Here is an 18,252-nt window from a genome sequence, read left to right as displayed (position 1 = left end):
GCAGAGGTGAGAAGGTGTTGCACGGGCTCCGCGAGCCCACCCCGCAGACTCGGCGCGGGAAGACTGAGGCTGGAGTTCAGGCTGGGCCGCGCTCCCAGTTCCCTGCCCCGGGCCAGGGGAGTCACCGCGCCTGCGAGTTCAGGGGAAAAGGAGGTGGCCGGCCAGGCCTCACAGTTTCGGTTTAGAGGCAAAATGCAGCAGCGTGCCAAGCCCAGCTGGGCCGGGAGCACGACTTCCTGGGGTATTTTTCTGCTTGTTGATTTTAGTTTGGGGAAAGAAAAAAAAAAATCTTTTTTTCTTTAGTGCAGTGCAGAGGCCCACCCTGGGAGGGAGAAGGCCTGGGTGGGTGGGGGTTGCTCTCTGGGGGATCCCCGAAGCTCTTCCTGCAACGCCCAAGCCCAGGGGCAGCTCTGAGCTCCAAGCCCACCTCGCTGTGTGGTCGAGGTGGCCCATTGACCTCTCTGGACCTGGGCTGCGGTGGCAGCCAGGCGGGCAGGGGCTGCAGCCAGCCCCCAGGGGTGCGTCTATTATGTGCCCAGAGTTTGGGGTTGGCTCAGCGAGTAACAGCGGCGGCACGACGGCCAGGTTTCGTAATAAACCGGTCTTTTAATTGCTCGGGGGCAGGAGGAGGGGAGAAGAAAAAAAAAGAGGCAAAGATTTGTTGGACTTGGGTGGCGCCGGTTGCAGAGAGAAGAGGCACTGTTTTTGCAAGGAGCCTGGAGCAGCTAACTCGGACTTAAGTAACACTTCCTGGTGAGCCTGCAGGAGGTGGCGTGGGCGGCGCCAGTGCTGTTGCAGCGCAGGGGAGGTGGAGGTCCTGGTCCCGCACTGAGGCCGGCGGTAAATACACAAGAACCCAGAAGCTTTAACAATTTATTACAAGGCCATCATAGTAGAAGTAAAAATATATGTATCTGTAAGCTTCCCATCTTTCTTTCACCGATTCAAGTAACAAGTGCAAGTAACAAAATAGATTGTCTATTTAGTTTGCAGACTGGGAGTTCGCCGGTAGAGAGCAACATAGCCCTGTCTCCCAAGTCCCAAAGTACTGTCCTGGCCAGGGTGCGGACCCTCGGCCCACCAAGGCCCGTTTGCACATGTCAGCTCTGGTCTCAAGGAAGGGGGCAGGTACTATCAGTCCCACCCCACCCCTGAAGTGTGGAGTCTCGGCCCTCCTGTGGGGGGGGGCACAGCTCCCCCACTCCAGCTTCTGCTCTGTCGCCAGGCCTGAGCTCCAGGGTCCCCTCTCTTGCTGGCCTGGGTCCCATCTTCTCCTCACACGGTGGCCGCTGCTGGCGCTGCTCCAGCCCCGGCGCCCTGGGGTGGCCGCGCACTCCCTCTCCTGTCTTCAGCCTCCAACGATCCTGCCCCCGACGGTCTCATAGGTTGGGTTGTTTGGGGGGGTTCTGGGAGGGAGGGGGAATCAAATATTTATTTTATCGTGTTTTTTGGCAGCAACAGGTTCTGACGCCGGGCAGGGTCTCAGCGCTCCTGGAGGGGGATGTAGGGGACCCACTGGTTGTTCTCCCTGCTCTCTTCGCAGTAACTGGCAACCTCCACCAGGCCGTGGCTTTTCCAGGCGTCTGTGTGAGGGTTCTGTGGGAAGGCGAGGAGACGGGGTTCAGCGGGAGCCCCAGGAGTGGCTGGGGAGCCCCCCTCTCCCAGGGCCCCTTTGGGGAAAGCAGGCTGGCTCAAAATAGCTCGCTGGGTGACTAAGGCCCCGAGACCCGGCCGGCTGCCCACGGGGACATGCCGAGCATGGCTGAGCGCTGAGCTGGTGCAGACCGGCCAGCTCGACTTTGTTGACAAACACGGGCCCAGGTGCCGGGGTAGGGAGGGGGCGGGGCGGGGCCGAGGCCCAGCTCACCGTGACCAGGAGGCAGTGCAGGTCCCGGGCCTCGGTGGTGCCCTGGGTCTCGGCCGGCTCGCCCAGCAGCTGTGCCAGGCGCTGCATTCCTGACACCCGCACGATGTCAATGTCGTTGTCACAGCAAAAAGACTGGATGAGCGTGAAGTGGATCTGCAGGGCGATGTCGTCCTCCTCCTCCTCGTCAATAGCCAGGAGGCACAGGACCACGCTGTCAGGGTCCCTGGGGAGCCGGAGTGGGATGGTGGGTCAGCTGGGGACTGGGGAGGGGCCACCGTTACGGCGGGGAGTTTGCAAAAGCAAAGAGAAACCGCAGGTGCGCAAGGGATCGCGTCTGCATGCAGATAAATGGTGGGGGAGAAGACATTCGGTTCAAAGGATGGCGGGGTAAGGCAGGGGCACAGACGCGGTGACTGCCTGCAGATGATGCCGCACCGGGATACTGCAGCCTCCACCCCTCAAAAAAAATAAGGCAGAAAGACCCTCGACCCACAGCAGTAGGGACACTTGGGGGTGTCCCAGCCCCATGCAAGAGAGGGATGCAGCAAGGAGCGTGCGGAGCGGAGATCCCCACTCGCGCCCAGCCCGGTGCCGGGGTCTCACTCACACATTCATCAGCTTGGCCGACTCGTACACCCCCACGGTGAGGCGGTCCTGGCGCTGCGCAGCCACCAGCAGCTCCTCCACCGCGGCGCTCACCGTCTGCATCCTGGGGCCAAGGGAGACGGGGGTCACGCCGGGCCGGCCACGGGGCGCTCCGGTCCCCGCCCGGCCCGGCCGACCTCAGGCGGCGGGGGCCCCGCTACTTACTTCTGCGCCGCGTTGTCGCACGCCACGAGCTCTTCCAGTGTCATGTTGCAGTTATAATCCACAGTGGAAAACAGTCCCACGACAGTTCCAAGGGAGAAAATGCAAAGTCCGAGGCCGGAGAGCCCAAAGCCTTCCTACGGAACCCAATCGTTCGTCAAGACCTTCGGAAGGCAGCGAAATCCTCCCCAAATAAGGCGGAAAAAAATTGCAAGTGCCTCAGCAAGGATAATCCAGGGAACTGCAAAGTCTGACGTCCTCGGCTTCAGCGACCTTAGCGCGCGGCTGCCGGCGCCGCCATTTATAGACTTGTACAAACATGGGCGTGGCCCCGGTGGTTCATCCGCCCCTCCTATTGGAGAAAAAACAAAGGCGAGAGAAACCCGCGCTGCAGTTGGCCGGCGGCGGGGAGGGGGCGGAGCGCCGCGAGGGGGCGCCCCACGTGGGGGCGAGAGCCGGGAGGAGGGCGCGGGGCGGGGGGGAGGGAGCCGGGGGAGCTTGAGTGCCAGAAAAGAAAAAAAAAAAAGCAGAAGTTTTCTCCTGATTTCCCGGCAGCCGCGCCGCGTTTCGGGGCGCGCGCGGGATTTCCAGCGCGCGAGGCGGCCCGGATTTTCGGGGGGGCCTGGAAACCCCGGAGAGTCCCCGGCCCGCGCCTTTCCAGGTTCTGCTGGGGTTTTGCACGGAGATGGAGTACGGTTTGCAGCCTGATCCTTTCTAGGTGGTGGTGGCGGGAGTCTCCCCAGGCTTCAGGGACCCCAGACCCTGGGTGGCTTTACTTTCTGGGCCTCTGTGTCCCTATCTGTCCAATGGGAATGCAGCGCTGGCCTCTCTGGATTGCAGTGAGTCCTAAATAAAATGAGGGGTGCACGGTAAGCGTTTAACAAGAGGTGGTGGTCGCTGGAGGCCGCCTCGAGGTACCCAGAAACGGGGGCTGCAAAGCCTAGGGCCGGGACCGGTCGCCCCTCCCCACCCGCCGCGAGTTTCAGGGTGGGGCGCGCGTGGGAGGCGCAGGTGGCTCGGCCTCGTGGGCTCCGCGCCCCCTGCAGGCGCCTCGCGTTGCAAGGTTCTGACCGCACGACCGCCTCGCACCTGACCGTGGGGGGAAATCGAGGCCCGGGAGAAGCGAGGGGAACCGGTTCCTGCGTGCGTCGCGCGCTGCCACCTGGGCGCGCTTGCAATGGTGGTCGCCGCCTTTATTTCCTCCCTCCGGAGCGGGCGCTGAACGTACCTAGCGCCCACTGGGCACCAGGCTCCCCGTTATCACGGTTCATTTAACCCCCAAGGACGCGGGAAGCAGGGGCTACTCTCATCTGCAGGATGCAAAAGGGGAAACTGAGGCTTGGTGAGGCCTCCACTCTCTCAAGCCCCCGGTTATTTCGTGCTGGAGCCACACGTGTGCGCCAGCCACGGCCGCACGCTGGGACGGCCGCCAGCCTCGCCATCTCCCCTGGTAAGCAGTTCACGAGCCAGGCGGGCAGGCCCGCGTGGGACTGGCTACCACGGCCGAACGGGGGCTCCCGATGACTCACAGCTGCGCCCCCTCCCCCGCCAGCCTGGGGTCTGGCCTCCGCCCCGCGGCTCAGTTCCCCCAGCTCCCGGGCTCGCTGTCCCGCTGACGCATCGCGCCGCCTCCGCGCCGCCCACCGTGGGGGCGCGAAATGTCCCGGGGACTGCGGGGCGCAGCGGCGCCACCTGGTGGCCGCGCGAGGTCCCTGCGCCCGCAGCGCCGGAAGGGACAGACCGGCGAGGGCGGGGTGAGGAGGAGAAGGACAGGGACTGGGGTGGCAATTGCAATATTTTAAATACGCAATATTTTATATGTGAAACATGTATTTAATAACTTTATAGTTGCAATATTTTTTTAAAATCAACTAAACTACTTCCCAGGGGTGCCTGCTTTTGTTTTTTTAATTTGGTTGTGCTGGGTCTTAGTTGCAGCTCAAGGGCTACTTAGTTGCGGCTCCAGGGCTCCCTAGTTGCCGCACGTGGTCTCCCCAGTTGCTGCATGCGACCTCTTAGCTGCAGCATGCACGTGGGATCCAGTTCCCTGACCAGGGATTGAATCCGGGCGCCCTGCATTGAGAGCGTGGAGACCCAGCCACTGTGCCACCAGGGAAGTCCCCTGGTTTTTTTTTTAATGATAAAATATACACGATATTCATCATTTCGATCACTTGTAAGTATACCGGTCAGTGGAATTAAATACGTCCACGATGCTGGGTAACAATCATCGTGATCCTGACCCAAACCTTTTCTATCATCCCCAGAGTAAACTCTTGGGAATTAGACATGAATTGCCCCCAACTCCTGACACCCACCATTCTACTTTCTGTCTCTATAAATTTGATCCTTTAGAGACCTCCTGTAAATGAAATCATACTGTATTCATCCTTTGGCGTGTTATTTTACTGAACATAGTGTCCTCAAGCTTCATCCATGTTGTTCATCCATGTGTGTGTCTGCATTGACTTCTTTCTGAGGCTGAATAATATTAGGCTGTAGGAAGGAGCCACATTTAGTTTATCCATTCATCCGTTGATGGACACATGGGTTGTTTCCACCATTTGGCTGTTGTGGACGCCGTTTTTGTCAACAAAGTTTTATTGGAGCAAAGGGCAGGGTGTAGGGTGAGGGGAGTGAGGTATTCACCGCTGACACACATTTTAAGGGAATGCCACAAAACTCAGTCATCAAGATAAACAGTATTATAGGGACTTCCCTGGTGGTCCAGTGGTTAGGGCTCTGAGCTTCCACTGCAGGGGGCACGGGTTTGATCCCTGGTCGGGGAACTAAGATACCACAAGCTGCATGGTGTGGCCAAAAAAATAAAAAGATATTTTTTATTTTAAAAATTTATGCCAAAAGAGCCCCACCCATGATGAGCAAAAATGAAGGTTTTATATACAGACACCATCTGACAGGGTCGGGGGTGGAGGGCAGGGAGGTGAGTTGTGCACATGCAAGGTCAGATCCTGTCTTTATTTGCAGTTTTGATCTTTTATTCATCATGGATTTTTTGGTATTGATTTTGACTTTTGAAAATATTGCATTAAAATATTTATCTTGAGGATTGAGTTCTGGGCACCCCCTTAAATTTTGCTCCTAAGGTGAGTGCAGCCCTAAGAATGTCCCTGTCTGCTCCTAGGAGAGAGAGGTGACCCTGTTTACCGGGGAACCCTCACCACCCTCATGGAGAACATGTGAGTTGGCAACTTCCCCAGCCAGGAAACCGGGCATATCTGCACCCGCGTTGCAAATGAGATCCCTTGTCTTTATTTTTTTTTTATTTTTTATTTTTTTTGTGGTACGCGGGCCTCTCACTGTTGTGGCCTCTCCCGTTGCGGAGCACAGGCTCCGGACGCGCGGGCTCAGCAGCCATGGCTCACGGGCCCAGCCGCTCCGCGGTATGTGGGATCTTCCCGGACCGGGGCACGAACCCGTGTCTCCTGCATCGGCAGGCGGACTCTCAACCACTGCGCCACCAGGGAAGCCCGTTCCCTTGTCTTTAGAATTGATAAACCTAAGCGCTTTAAAATTTAATTTTGCATTGCATTCAAGATACGCATAACAGCAAACTTTTCTTGAGCATTTACTACGTGCTTAGCCTTTTGTAAGCAGTTTCTCCTTTGATGCCCATGAAGCAGCACTTGTGTGATGGTTGCAAGTTTATAGGGGGTGGAATAGAGACTCAGGAAGATGGTGCTGTTCATCCAAAGGCATGGAGCTCAGAGTTGTCCAAGGATATTCCAAGATACTCCAGCTATTCCAAAAGGCAGGGGTTAGGACGGGATGTTTGGAGTCTAGAGGGAAAGAGAGGGAAATTGGGGGTCGCAAAATTTAAAGGGGCACCAAAACCTTGCTCATCAAGATAATCTTTTTCTCTCATTTTTTATCAAGCTAGAAATCACATACCATAAAATCCACCTTTTTCCAAAAATTATATTTATTTATTTATGGCTGCATCGGGCCCTTGTCGCCGCGCGCAGATGCTCTCCAGTTGTGGCGAGCAGGGGCCACTCTTAGCCGCGGTGCGCGGGCCTCTCACTGCAGTGGCCTCCCCCGTTGCAGAGCACCAGCTGCAGGTGCTCAGGCCTCAGTAGTTGTGGCATGCGGGCTCAGTAGCTGTGGCTTGCAGGCTCTAGAGCGCAGGCTCAGTCGTTGTGGCACACAGGCCCAGTTGCCCTGCGGCACACGGGATCCTCCTGGACGAGGGCTCGAACCCATGTCCCCTGCATTGGCAGGCGGACTCCCAACCACTGTGCCAACAGGGAAGTCCCAAATCCACCCTTTTAGAGGCTCTAGTTCAGTGGGTTTCTGTAGAGTCACAAGTTTGTGCAATCATCACCACTAATCCAGAATGAGATAAATATATTTTTTCCTTTTCTTTTTCTGGCTGAGCCATGTGGCTGGTGGGCTCTTAGTTCCCCGACCAGGGATTGAACCTGGGCCCTCAGCAGTGAAAGCACAGAGCCCTAACCACTGGACCGCCAGGGAATTCCCGAGGTAAATTTTTTTTAATGTGATAGTTTAAATCATAGTGCACGCCAAAACACCCATGATGAATGGAATATTAAAATTTCCCATCAAGACAAGGTCAGTGACAGTCCCTTACCAAGCCATATTGGAGCCCCAGACGAAAGGAAAACAGTATGATTGATCCTGTCTTGATTTCAAATTTTGATAATGTAGTCAGCATGGATTTTTTTGCATTAAAAAAATTTTTTTAAAATATTGCATTGAAATATGATTTTTCATTGTGACTGAGCTTTGACCTCACCCTCGTTCTGGCCCTGCTTCTTGGGACCCGGCCTTTAACCCCCCACCACAAGCAAACCCGGGAGACAGGAGTGATGTTACCAGGGGACAGAGGGGAAACCAAGTGTCTAGGAGGTTGGGGCATTGGTTTTGCCTTGGGGGGTGGATCAGGGTTCTCTCCCAGCATGGCAGCTGGAATGCTGCAGGGTTAGGAGTCCCAGGGCTGGGGAAGGACATTTGAGAGGTGAGTGCAGAGCTGGAGGCCCCTTTGCATCATAGGAGGTGTTATGGACCAAAAGTTTATGTCCCCAAAATCCATATGCTGAGGCCCTAACCCCCATGGGATGGTGTTTGGAGGCAGGCCCTTTGGGAGGGGATGAGGGTTAGGTGAGGTCGTGAGGGTGCCCCCCCGCCCCCCCGGTAGGATTTGTGCCCTTGTAAGGAGAGCAAGAGAGACCAGAGCTCTCCCTGCCATATGAGCTCACAGTGAGACCAGGAAGCAGGCCCTCACCAGGAACTGGCCACGCCGGCACCCGGATCGTGGGCCTCCCGCTTCCAGGGCGGTGAGGAATCATGTCTGTGGTTTAAGCCCCAGACTGTGGTGTTCTGTTATGGTTACTCAAGCCAGCTAAGACAGGAGGGGTGTGAGGGGCAGGGATGAGGAAAACGGGGGCTCAGGCCAGGGGTCGGGGGTGACCAAGGAGACTTCTGACTGCCTGGCTTTGAATCCCCTCCTGACCAGCTACATGAACTCGGGCATGGCATCCCGCGCACGAGATCCCTGTGCCTCAGTTTCCCCCTCTGCAAAATGGAAATAACAGCGTTATCTAGGAATGCCCTGAGCACAAAATGCATTCAATCTGGTCCACACTTAGGAGAGGGCTCTGTGCGTGGTAACTGCCCTCTGAATGGGGGAATTAGGGACTTCCCTGGCAGTCCATTGGTTAAGACTCTGAGCTCCCAATGCAGGGGGCACAGGTTTGATTCCTAGCTGGGGGACTAAGATCCTGCATGCCGCATGGCATGGCCAAAAGATAAAATAAAACAAAACTTTAAAAATAAATAAATGGGGGATTCAGGAGTTGATTGAAGGCCTACTGGGTGCTGATTCAGCGCTGGGGGGGGTGGTAACGCAACTACTTCAGGTGGAGTAGTCAGGGTGGGCTTCTCTGAGGAGGTGACATTTGAGCTGAGACCTGAGTGATATAAAGAAGCCAGACCGGGGAGGCTGTGAAGGGAGAGGGCTCTGGGCACAGCACATGCAAAGGCCCTGAGGTGGGGCCACACCTGGCACAGGCGAGGATCCCTGAGGAGTTCCGGATGGCTGGAGCAGAGTGACTGGGGGGAGGAGAGAGGAGATCAGGATGGTGGGCTTTGGGGGCTGCAGGTGGGGTCTGTATTCGACCTGGGGTCAAAATAGCAAAGGAAGCCTTTGGCAAGCTTGAAGCAGGGGAGGGACTGGCCTCTGACATCATTTTTTTTTTTTTTTTTCAAAGATGAACAAGACATGATTCTGGTCCCCAAGGAGAGGCTTCTGGGTGGAGGTGAGTCATCATGTGAACTTCTAGACGTTGGGAAGACAGGATGTGCTGGGAGGAGGTGGAAACAACACACACCAGGTGGCAGAGATGTCAAGGGCAAAGCTGAGGAGGCGGGGAGGCCGGGGTCACTTATGGGGATACTGAGGAGGGCGGCGGTGGGGCAGGAGTGGGGGAAGCAGCCACAGCAGGAGAAGGCCGGGATGTCTGTGACTGTGACGTCCGGGGGAGGGACTTGGTAGAGGCATCTCTGCTCTGAAGTCAAGCTTGCCTGATTCAAATCCCACTCCATCCCTCATAAGCTGTGTGTCCTTGGGTTGGTGACCTAACCTCTCTGAAACTCCCTCCTTTCCTGGGAAAATCAGGTTGTCAAAAGGCTTACAAAAACCCACGTACAGCACTCACCTTGAAAGCCACTTGAAGCCACGCCCTCCCTCCCCGGACGTCAGTGCCCCCCATAGCCGGCTCTCCCTGCAGTACCCAGAGGGATCCCTCCAAAACCATCTGCTCACCCTCCGAACAAAGCCCCAGTGGAAACCCATTCCCGCTGTTCTCTGAATGTGCCCGCATGGTCTTACCCCAAGGCCTTTGCCCTTGCCAGTTCCTCTCCCTGAGCACCCTCCCCTGCCCGTGCCAGCTTGCCATGTCCCCCTCTCAGTGCCACTTCCCCTGGCCACCTGTGAAACGTTTCACGCCCCCACCCACATTTCGACTCCCCCTTTTTTCCTTAACACACAACACTGTCTAACATACTATGCCTATTCTTATTCATCCGAATCATTCCGTGCCTTCACTCAAGTGTTGGCTTCACCAAGCAGGAGTTGCCATCTGTTTTGCTCGGCATGGTGTTCGTAGTATACAGTAGGTGCTCAATAAATAGGTTCTGGTCGAATGACTGAATGAGACCCCAGCAACCGGCTGAGGGGCTCGGCATTACGTTAAAAGATGCATTTTGGGGAGTTCCCTGGTGGTCTAGTGGTTAGGATTCCGGGCTCTCACTGCCATGGCCCGGGTTCAATCCCTGGTTGGGAAACAGATCCCTCAAGCCGCGCAGAGCAGCCCAAAAAAAATGCATTTTTTAAAAAAGGAAAAAGCATGATTCTCACGTGAATATCCCATCGATGTGCGTCGGAGAGTGCATGGAACTCGTAAATAATGAAGGGACATGTAAGATGTCTTCTAGGCCATCCGGTGGCTGAAATGAATTTGTTTAGTCAATGCAAAATGGATACAGGACACCACCTAGAGGGGTGGGATAGGGAGGGTGGGAGGGAGACGCCACAGGGAGGAGATATGGGGATATATGTATATGTATAGCTGATTCACTTTGTTATACAGCAGAAACTAACACACCACTGTAAAGCAGTTATACTCCAATAAAGATGTTTAAAAAAAAATCAACAACAAAACAAAACAAAATGATACAGGGCGATCATCATTTTTCCATCAGATAATTTACAGTTCTATGGATGCATGGAGTTTAGCCCATTATTTGCTTAGAAGACATGCTTCCCATAAGACAAGCCCCACTTCAGACACCATCTGTCAGCTGGGGCCCTTGGGACCACCTTCACTTGGACCAGCTGACTACAGATTTGGGGTCCCCATAACTATCCTCGCGTTCCATAATTCACCAAAATGACTCAGAACCAGCAAAGCGCTCAATGTACGGTTAGAGTGTAATAGTCTCCTAACGAACATGTTGGCAGGGCTGTTTCCTCCTGGAGGTTCTGAGGGGGAATCTGTCTCAGGCCCCTCTGGTGGCTGCCTGTGGACCTTGGCTTGTGGACACATCCCTCCAGCCCCTGCCTCCATCTTTACCTGGCCTTCTCACATGGCCTCACCTCTCTGTATCCAAATCTCCCTCTTCTTACAAGGACACCAGGCATTGGACGAGGGCCCACTCTGATCCAGGATGACCTCACCTTTTTTTGACTGTGCCACCTAGCTTGTGGGATCTTAGTTCCTGGACCAGGGATTGAACCCGTGTCCCCTGCAGTGGAAGCACAGAGTCCTAACTACTGGACTGCCCGGGAAGTCCCCAGGATGACCTCATCTCAGTTGAACCAATTATACCTGCAAAGACCCAGTTTCCAAACAAGGTCCCATTGACAGGTTCCAGGTGGGGTGTGAATTTGGGGGGACACTATTCACCCCAATACAGACAGTGAAGATTTGGGGCTCCCAGATTGGAGGGGTACAAGACGTGCAGCCAGGTCAGCCACCTAGAGTGAAGGGCTGTGAGTTGCCCTGCATGGGGTGCAGAAGGGGTCGGAGGTGGGACTAACTTCACACCCTCTCTCTTCCCCGATAACTAATCCATCAACCTTGGCCCCCAGACAGATCTCAAATCGATCCCCCCGCTCCATCCCTTGGTGCACCACCAGCAAGCCCACCCCTAGTATTTTTGGGACCCATTACAAGAATTCAAGAGGGCTGCACAACCCATGGCTAAGGGCTCAACAATTATACACCAAGTAACACACTGCCGAACAAAATAGAACTATCCTCCCACCTGACAAAGTCTCCAGTGGATTAAAGATGGCAGCATCAGGACCACAGTGAGATACTGCTTCACACACACTGGGATGGTTACGGTCAAAAGACAGATAAAAACACACATTGGGAGGATGTGGAGATACTGGAAGCCGTGTGCACTGCTGGTCGGAACGAAAAACCGGTGCAGCCACTTCCCTCCCCTTTATCTGGGCTGGGTCTGTGATGGCCTTGACCCGTGCAGTGTGAGGGAGGTGACACTGCCAGCCACGTCACTTAGCTTCAGGAGGACAGCAGGTACTGTCCTGCTCTCAGGGAGTCCTGAGATAGCTCATAGGAAGTTTGTGCTGCATCAGTGGGCCCTGGAGAGACCCTGAGTCTACACAGAAAGGGAGAGGGGCTGGCGAGGCACCAGACCGACCACAGAAAGAGCCCAGAGCCCCTAGCACCGTTGCCAGCTGGACACCAAGCAGGGCCCCCTGTCAACCCCACATGGGACAGAAGAACCGCCCTTCTGAGCCCCACCTGCATTCCCAACCCATGAAATCATGAGACGTAGTAAAGTTTGGGGGTAGTTTGTTACACAGCAACAGATTAGAATTGAAACCTGCAAAGCCTCCTGGCAAGTCCGGTTCACATGTAGAACTCTCAGACTCCTGGCAGTTCTGCCCTGGAATGTGGCAGTGTGGGCAGAGCTGGCCCCAAGCTGGTGGCCTGCTGCCTCTGTTTTGAGGGTCTCAACATCCCAGGGTTGGTCCTGTATTGTGAAGGTCCTCACCTGCACACGGAGGGCACCTCAGCTCACAGATCCACACCCCACAAAACAGCTGCCTTCTGCCACCCCTGGGTCCTGGGAGTGTACAGACTGGGGGCACTGCCTGCCTTGGGGGGAAGCACCCGGGCTTGGAAACAGGGGATTCCTGAGTGCTGGGTACTGGAGCGAGGCCTGGAAAAGGAGGTGTGGGGAGAGGTCCAGAAAGGGGACAGGCGGGCTCTAAGTGAGGCACTGACCCCAGCCCAGGCCACTGCAGTCCCTCACCTCAGTGACTTCTCAGCATCCTCTCCACCTGTGCTGGCCAGGCAACTACAGCAGCCTGAGGCTACTGCACCCTTGAAATGTAGCCAGAGCCACTGAGTAACCGAATTTCGAATTGAATTTCATTTTAGTTAATTAAAACCCACAAACAGAAGTGATGTAAAATACTTTTTCGTTAAAGACAACTTTATTTTTTCCTTAAACCACTGAAAATTTAGCACCCAAGTTGTGATAGACTGTGAGTGTGAAAAACACACTGGATTTCAAAGACTTGGTGTGGAAAAAAGAGTGGAAAATATCTCAATAATTTGGTTAATTATTGGAAAAGAACATGAAAAAGAGGGAATTCCCAGGGCTTCCCTGCTGGCACAGTGGTTGGAAGTCTGCCTGCCGATGCAGGGGACGTGGGTTCGTGCCCCGGTCCGGGAAGATCCCACATGCCGCGGAGCGGCTGGGCCCGTGAGCCATGGCCACTGAGCCTGCGCATCCGGAGCCAGTGCTCCGCAACGGGAGAGGCCACAACAGTGAGAGGCCCGCGTACTGCAACAAAAAAAAAAAAAAAGAAGGAATTCCCTGGGGGTCCAGTGGTTAGGACTCGGTGCTTTCACTGCCGAGGGCCTGGGTTCGATACCTGGTACCTGGTCGGGGAACTAAGATCCCACAAGCCTCGCACTGCAGCCAAAAAAAAAAAAAAAAGAATATATATACTTATAACTGAGGGACTTCCCTGGTGGCGCAGTGGTTAATAATCCGCCTGCCAGTGCAGGGGACACGGGTTCGAATCCTGGTCCGGGAAGATCCCACATACCGCGGAGCAACTAAGCCCGTGTGCCACAACTACTGAGCCTGTGCTCTAGAGCCCACAAGCCACAACTACTGAGCACGTGCGCCACAGCTACTGAAGCCCGCGCGCCTAGAGCCGGTGCCCGTCAACAAGAGAAGCCACCGCAGTGAGAAGCCTGCGCACCGCAACGAAGAGTAGCCCCCCGCTCGCCGCAGCTAGAGAAAGCCCACACGCAGCAACGAAGACCCAATGCAGCCAAAATAAATAAAAATAAATTAATTATATAACTGAATAACTTTGTTGTAAAGCAGAAATTAACACAACATTGTAAACTAACTATACTTCAATAAAATAAAAAGTAATTTGTGTATGTCGATTACAATATTGGTTAGAATATTTTGGGTATGTCAGGTTAAGTAAAACATTAAAAATTAGGGACTTCCCTGGTGGTCCAGTGGTTAAGACTCCACGCTGCCAATGCAGGGGGCACGGGTTCCATCGCACATGCTGAGCGCGGCCAAAAGATTAAAAAAAAAAAAAAAATTGAGATATAATTGACATATAACCTTGTGTAAGTTTCACATGTTGATTTGATACATTTATATGTTGCAACGTGATTACCATGAGCAGTTAATACCTCTATCCGGTCACATAATTATTGCGTAATTATCGTTTCTTTTTTGTGGTGGGCTATTCTGTTTCTATTGGAACCATGTTGTTCTACACAGCAGTCTGAGGGAGGTTGTTTTTTTCACTTTTGAAACACAAAATACATCAAACACACAAAGGGCATCCATAATTTATGCGTGCAGCTAAGAATAGAGACATTCACAACCGCCCAGCTTTCAAAACACAACCACTATGCTGACTTCTGGGTTAATCACGTCCCCACTCTTCCCTTCAATTCTCTAACATTTGTAGCATACTGAAATAACGTATCAGCTGGTTTAGCTGGGTTTCGAATTTTATAAAAACGGAAGCACACTGTAGATATTCTTCTGCACTTCGGTTTTTTTGCATGATCTTATGTTTGGGAGGTCATTCTGTGTGTTAGTTTTCCACTGCTGTATAATATTCCACTGTGTGAGTCTATACAAAGGTGTCGGTGTGTCCTTTCTTTTGTGTGTGTCCTTTTTTTTTTTACATCTTTATTGGAGTATCATTGCTTTACAATGGTGTGTTAGTTTCTGCTTGTGTCCTTTTTTATTTAAAAAATTTTTTTTTGTTGAACTACAGTTAATTGACAATGTTGTGTTAGTCTCAAGTGTACAGCAGAGTGATTCAGTTATACATATATATATTCTTTTTCAGATTCTTTTGCATTATAGGTTACTACAAGATACTGAGTATAGTTCCCACTGGTCTATATGGGATATCTGGGCCATTTTAATTTTTTGTTTCCCTATTACAACAAACAGTGAGGGTTTCAAAACCAAAATCAAATCCTCTCTTACGTGATAGGGAACCAAGACAGCCCCTGGATAATGGCCAGCAAGGACATGAATCCTTCCAAGATCAGTACAAATGCCCTTGGGAGTCGACCCTGCCCCAGGGACGCCTTGTCTGCAGCATCATAAAGCCTGGAGCCAGCCCACCCAGCTAAGCCCCACCCCGCTTCCCAACCTGTGGAAACTGAGATAAGAAACATGAGTGGCTTTAAGCTACTGTGTTTTGTTACCCAGCACTAGATGACTAATACACGGGTGTTACATGTGTTTCCTTCTCTAATACTGTACTTGTCTCCACCCACTGGAAATTCTTATTCCTTGCCATGTCCACCGTCCTGGAGTGTGATTTTGTGCTGGCTGGTCCCTCTCCCTGGGAGGCTTCTCCCCACCTGTTCACCTGTTTGGTCCCCTCCTTCTCTTCGAGTCCTTGCTCAAATGCCACCTTCTCCAAGAGGCCCACCCTGTTTAAATATGCACTCCCCCTCGGGCTTCCCTGGTGGCGCAGTGGTTGAGAGTCCGCCTGCCGATGCAGGGGACATGGGTTCGTGCCACGGTCCGGGAAGATCCCACATGCCGCGGAGCGGCTGGGCCCCTGAGCCATGGCCGCTGAGCCTGCGCGTCCAGAGCCTGTGCTCTGCAACGGGAGAGGCCACAGCAGTGAGAGGCCCGCGTACCGCAAGAAAAAAAAAAATGCACCCCCTAGCTCACATGCTCCCAAGCCCCTCACCCAGCTTTTTCCATCCCCCTCCCACCTTATTATATTCTAACATGCCATAAAATTCACTTATTCATTAGGTATCTGTTTCCTCTGTCTTCCTAGTTCATCCTTGTCAGCTTCCCAAGCACAGGGATCTTTGTTTTGGACATTGATACAGCCCCAGTGCCTGACAGGCGGAGATGGCAATCCGTATTTGTTTCTTTGGTCACACCACGGGGCATCTGGAACTTCCCTGACTAGGGATCGAACCCGTGCCCCCTGCAGTGGAAGCGGGGAGTCTTAACCACTGGACGACCAGGGAAGTCCCAATATTTGTTGATTTCATTATTCCGGAACCCATTTAACAAACAGCTGTCCCTCCGGCCCCAGCTCTCTCCTTGCCCCCAGATTTCAGTTGGGATTTCAGGGTTCCAGCCCCAGATTCCTGAGTTCTGATCCTAGATTCCAGGTTTAGCCTCCAGGCTCAGGAACTGGGGTTCCAGAACCCGCCCTCCTCCGGGCTCTGGAATCAGTGCCCTCCAGATCCAGGGTCCGGAATCCCAGCTCCCCAAAACAGGCTCCCGAATCAGGGTGCCCAAAATTCAGGCTCTGGAATCTCTGCCCCCCCCAGATCTGGAATCCACAGCCCCCCAGATCCAGGCTCTGGAATGAGCCCTCCCCCACCCAGTCCAGTCTCCAGAATCCGCGGTCGCTCAGATCCAGGCGCCGGAATTCAGGATCAAGGCTCGCGATCCGGGCTGGGAGCCGTTTCGCTGAGATTTTGAAAAATCTGGCGCCAAACTCCGGCGCGGAGCTTGGGCGGCGGCGCAAAGCGGGAGGGATAGGGGAATGGGGAAGGGATGGGGGAGGGAGAGGGGACAGGGCCTGGCCGGACCTTCTCGGGTTCGGTGATTTCTCGCCCACCGCCCGCACCCTCCACCCTCAAAGCAGGCAGCAATTAGCCATTAACTTTTCTAGCGCCCTGGGATCAGAGGGTCGTGGGTTCGAACCCCGTTTCGTCCCGCCCCTGCAGGGGTTCCCGGGACAGGTCCCCGGATCGCCCCGTGCCTCAGTTTCCCGTCCTGGAAACGGGCCAAGCGCCACCCCTCGCCGCCGCGTGTCGCGCCTGGGGAGCCCGTGGAGTGCCCAGGCCTCGGGCTCCGGCGTGGGGAGGGGGTCTGGCCGCAGCTGTCGCCGCCCCGCCCGTTCAGCGCCAAAATTTGAAAATTGCCAACGCCTCCCAAACTGAACAAGGGGAGTGGACACTCCGGCCGCACCCACGGGAAGCGCAGGGCTTTCTGGGAGTTGGAGTCCGGCCCCCGGGGGGGGTCCGCGATTGGGGGGGTGCGGAGGGCTCGCGGCACAGGTTAGGGCGGAGAGTAGGGGAGCAGCCGCGGAAAGGGGGGTTGGGGAGGATGGGGCGCGGGGAACAGCATTCCTGGAGGAGGGAACAGCACAGGCAAAGACCTGGAGACGGATGGGGCACCCACGTGCCAAGAGGGGCCAGCTCGGTGGGCGGCCTGTGGGACCCTGCAGGGTCTTGAATGGCAGGCTACTGGGTGGCCCGGGGCGGTCGTCAGCGGGACCTGTGATGAGGAGGGGGTTGCAGCTAAGCCTGGGGGTGGAGAGGAGGAAAGGTGACCCCATGCCACCCCCAAACCCAAACCCCCATCATTTTTCTCCCCTCGGGCCCCCACCTCCTGTAGTACCACTTATCCCTATTTTGCTTTAAACGCCCTCACGTTGTACCAACTGTGTTTCGCATTCGGTGTTCCTACTGTTATGAGGGAAAGGCGACGACATACGGTCCCCAAGTACAAGCTAGTTTTTGAGAGGCTAGTCACAGCCTAGCCAGGGACTCGTGCCTGCCTGGGTGCTGGGGCAGGGCAGGGGGCTTTGCTTCTGGTAAGAGGGGAATGTGCGTGAGTATCAGGATTCAAGACAGAAGAAAAGAAGAAAAAGGCTTCCCTGGTGGCGCAGTGGTTAAGAATCCCCCTGCCAATGCAGGGGACACGGGTTCGAGCCCTGGTCCGGGAAGATCCCACATGCCGCTGAGCAACTAAGCCCATGCGCCACAACTACTGAGCCTGTGCTCTAGAGCCCGCCACAACTACTGAGCCGGCGCGCCACAACTACTGAAGCCCGCGCACCTAGAGCCCGTGCTCCGCAACAAGAGAAGCCACCACAGTGAGAAGCCCGCGCACCGCAACGAAGGGTAGCCCCTGCTTGCCGCAACTAGAGAAAGCCCGCGCGCAGCGGGGAGGCCGTCCCACCCCACACCCCAGAGGGCTGGTAAAGGAATCCAAGTTCTCAGTGTGTGATTTGCTGGGGTCCCCGAGGAAGGCTGTTTGCACCAAGTCCCCCGAAGTGAGATGTATGGGGGGGTGGCGGTTCTCAGGGCAGAAAGAACAGCGGTGCAAGTTCCAGGGTTAGAGGAAGGAAGTGGTTCTCCACTGAGGGTGATTTTGTCCCCTCGGTGACATGTGGCAACATCTGGGGACATTCTTGATTGTCTGGATCGGAGGGTGTGATGGTGCTGCTGGCATCAGGTGGCCGGGGTGGGGGGAGCCCAGTGATGCCACCTGACACCCTACAATGAACAGGATGGTCCTCCCACAGAGAGTGATGGGGCCCAAATGTCCACAGAGCCGAGTTGGACAGACCCTGCTGTATCATTTTGCCTCTTCTAGGCATTTTATATGAGTGGACGCATACGCTGTGTGACCTTTTGTGTCTGGCTTTTTTTTTTTTTCCGGGTGAAGTAGAAAAGAAAGCTTTATTGCTTTGCTAGGCAAAGGGGGACACAGTGGGCTCGCACCCGCCA

At 54.6% G+C, this 18,252-nt stretch overlaps 1 protein-coding gene and 1 long non-coding RNA gene across 3 annotated transcripts; one reads left to right on the top strand and one right to left on the bottom strand.

Annotated features, from left to right (window-relative positions):
• Positions 1-859: 859 nt before the first annotated feature.
• On the bottom strand, positions 860-2,956 carry GADD45B (growth arrest and DNA damage inducible beta). Of its 2 annotated transcripts, none has more exons than XM_033854872.2 (4): positions 2,678-2,956; positions 2,475-2,576; positions 1,868-2,090; positions 860-1,406 (listed from the first exon to the last, which is right to left on the bottom strand). In XM_033854872.2, the coding sequence occupies exons 1-4, from the start codon at positions 2,719-2,721 to the stop codon at positions 1,380-1,382; spliced, it is 396 nt and encodes a 131-aa protein (XP_033710763.1). In that variant the 5' UTR covers positions 2,722-2,956; the 3' UTR covers positions 860-1,379. The 2 variants fall into 2 exon arrangements, with proteins under 2 accessions (XP_033710763.1, XP_033710762.1); XM_033854871.2 differs by having other exon boundaries at positions 860-1,596; positions 2,678-2,955.
• Positions 2,957-3,185: 229 nt separating this feature from the next.
• Positions 3,186-14,998, top strand: LOC117311836 (uncharacterized). The gene is made up of 3 exons (XR_004526100.2): positions 3,186-3,364; positions 8,926-8,973; positions 14,745-14,998. It is a non-coding gene; the product is annotated as an uncharacterized lncRNA (long non-coding RNA).
• The last annotated feature ends 3,254 nt before the right edge of the window (positions 14,999-18,252 follow it).

The sequence above is a fragment of the Tursiops truncatus genome, chromosome 3, assembly GCF_011762595.2.
Source record: "Tursiops truncatus isolate mTurTru1 chromosome 3, mTurTru1.mat.Y, whole genome shotgun sequence".
Classification (NCBI taxonomy): Eukaryota; Metazoa; Chordata; class Mammalia; order Artiodactyla; family Delphinidae; genus Tursiops; species Tursiops truncatus.
Note: the sequence above shows the minus strand (reverse complement) of the source record. Positions and strands in the feature narration are given on the sequence as shown.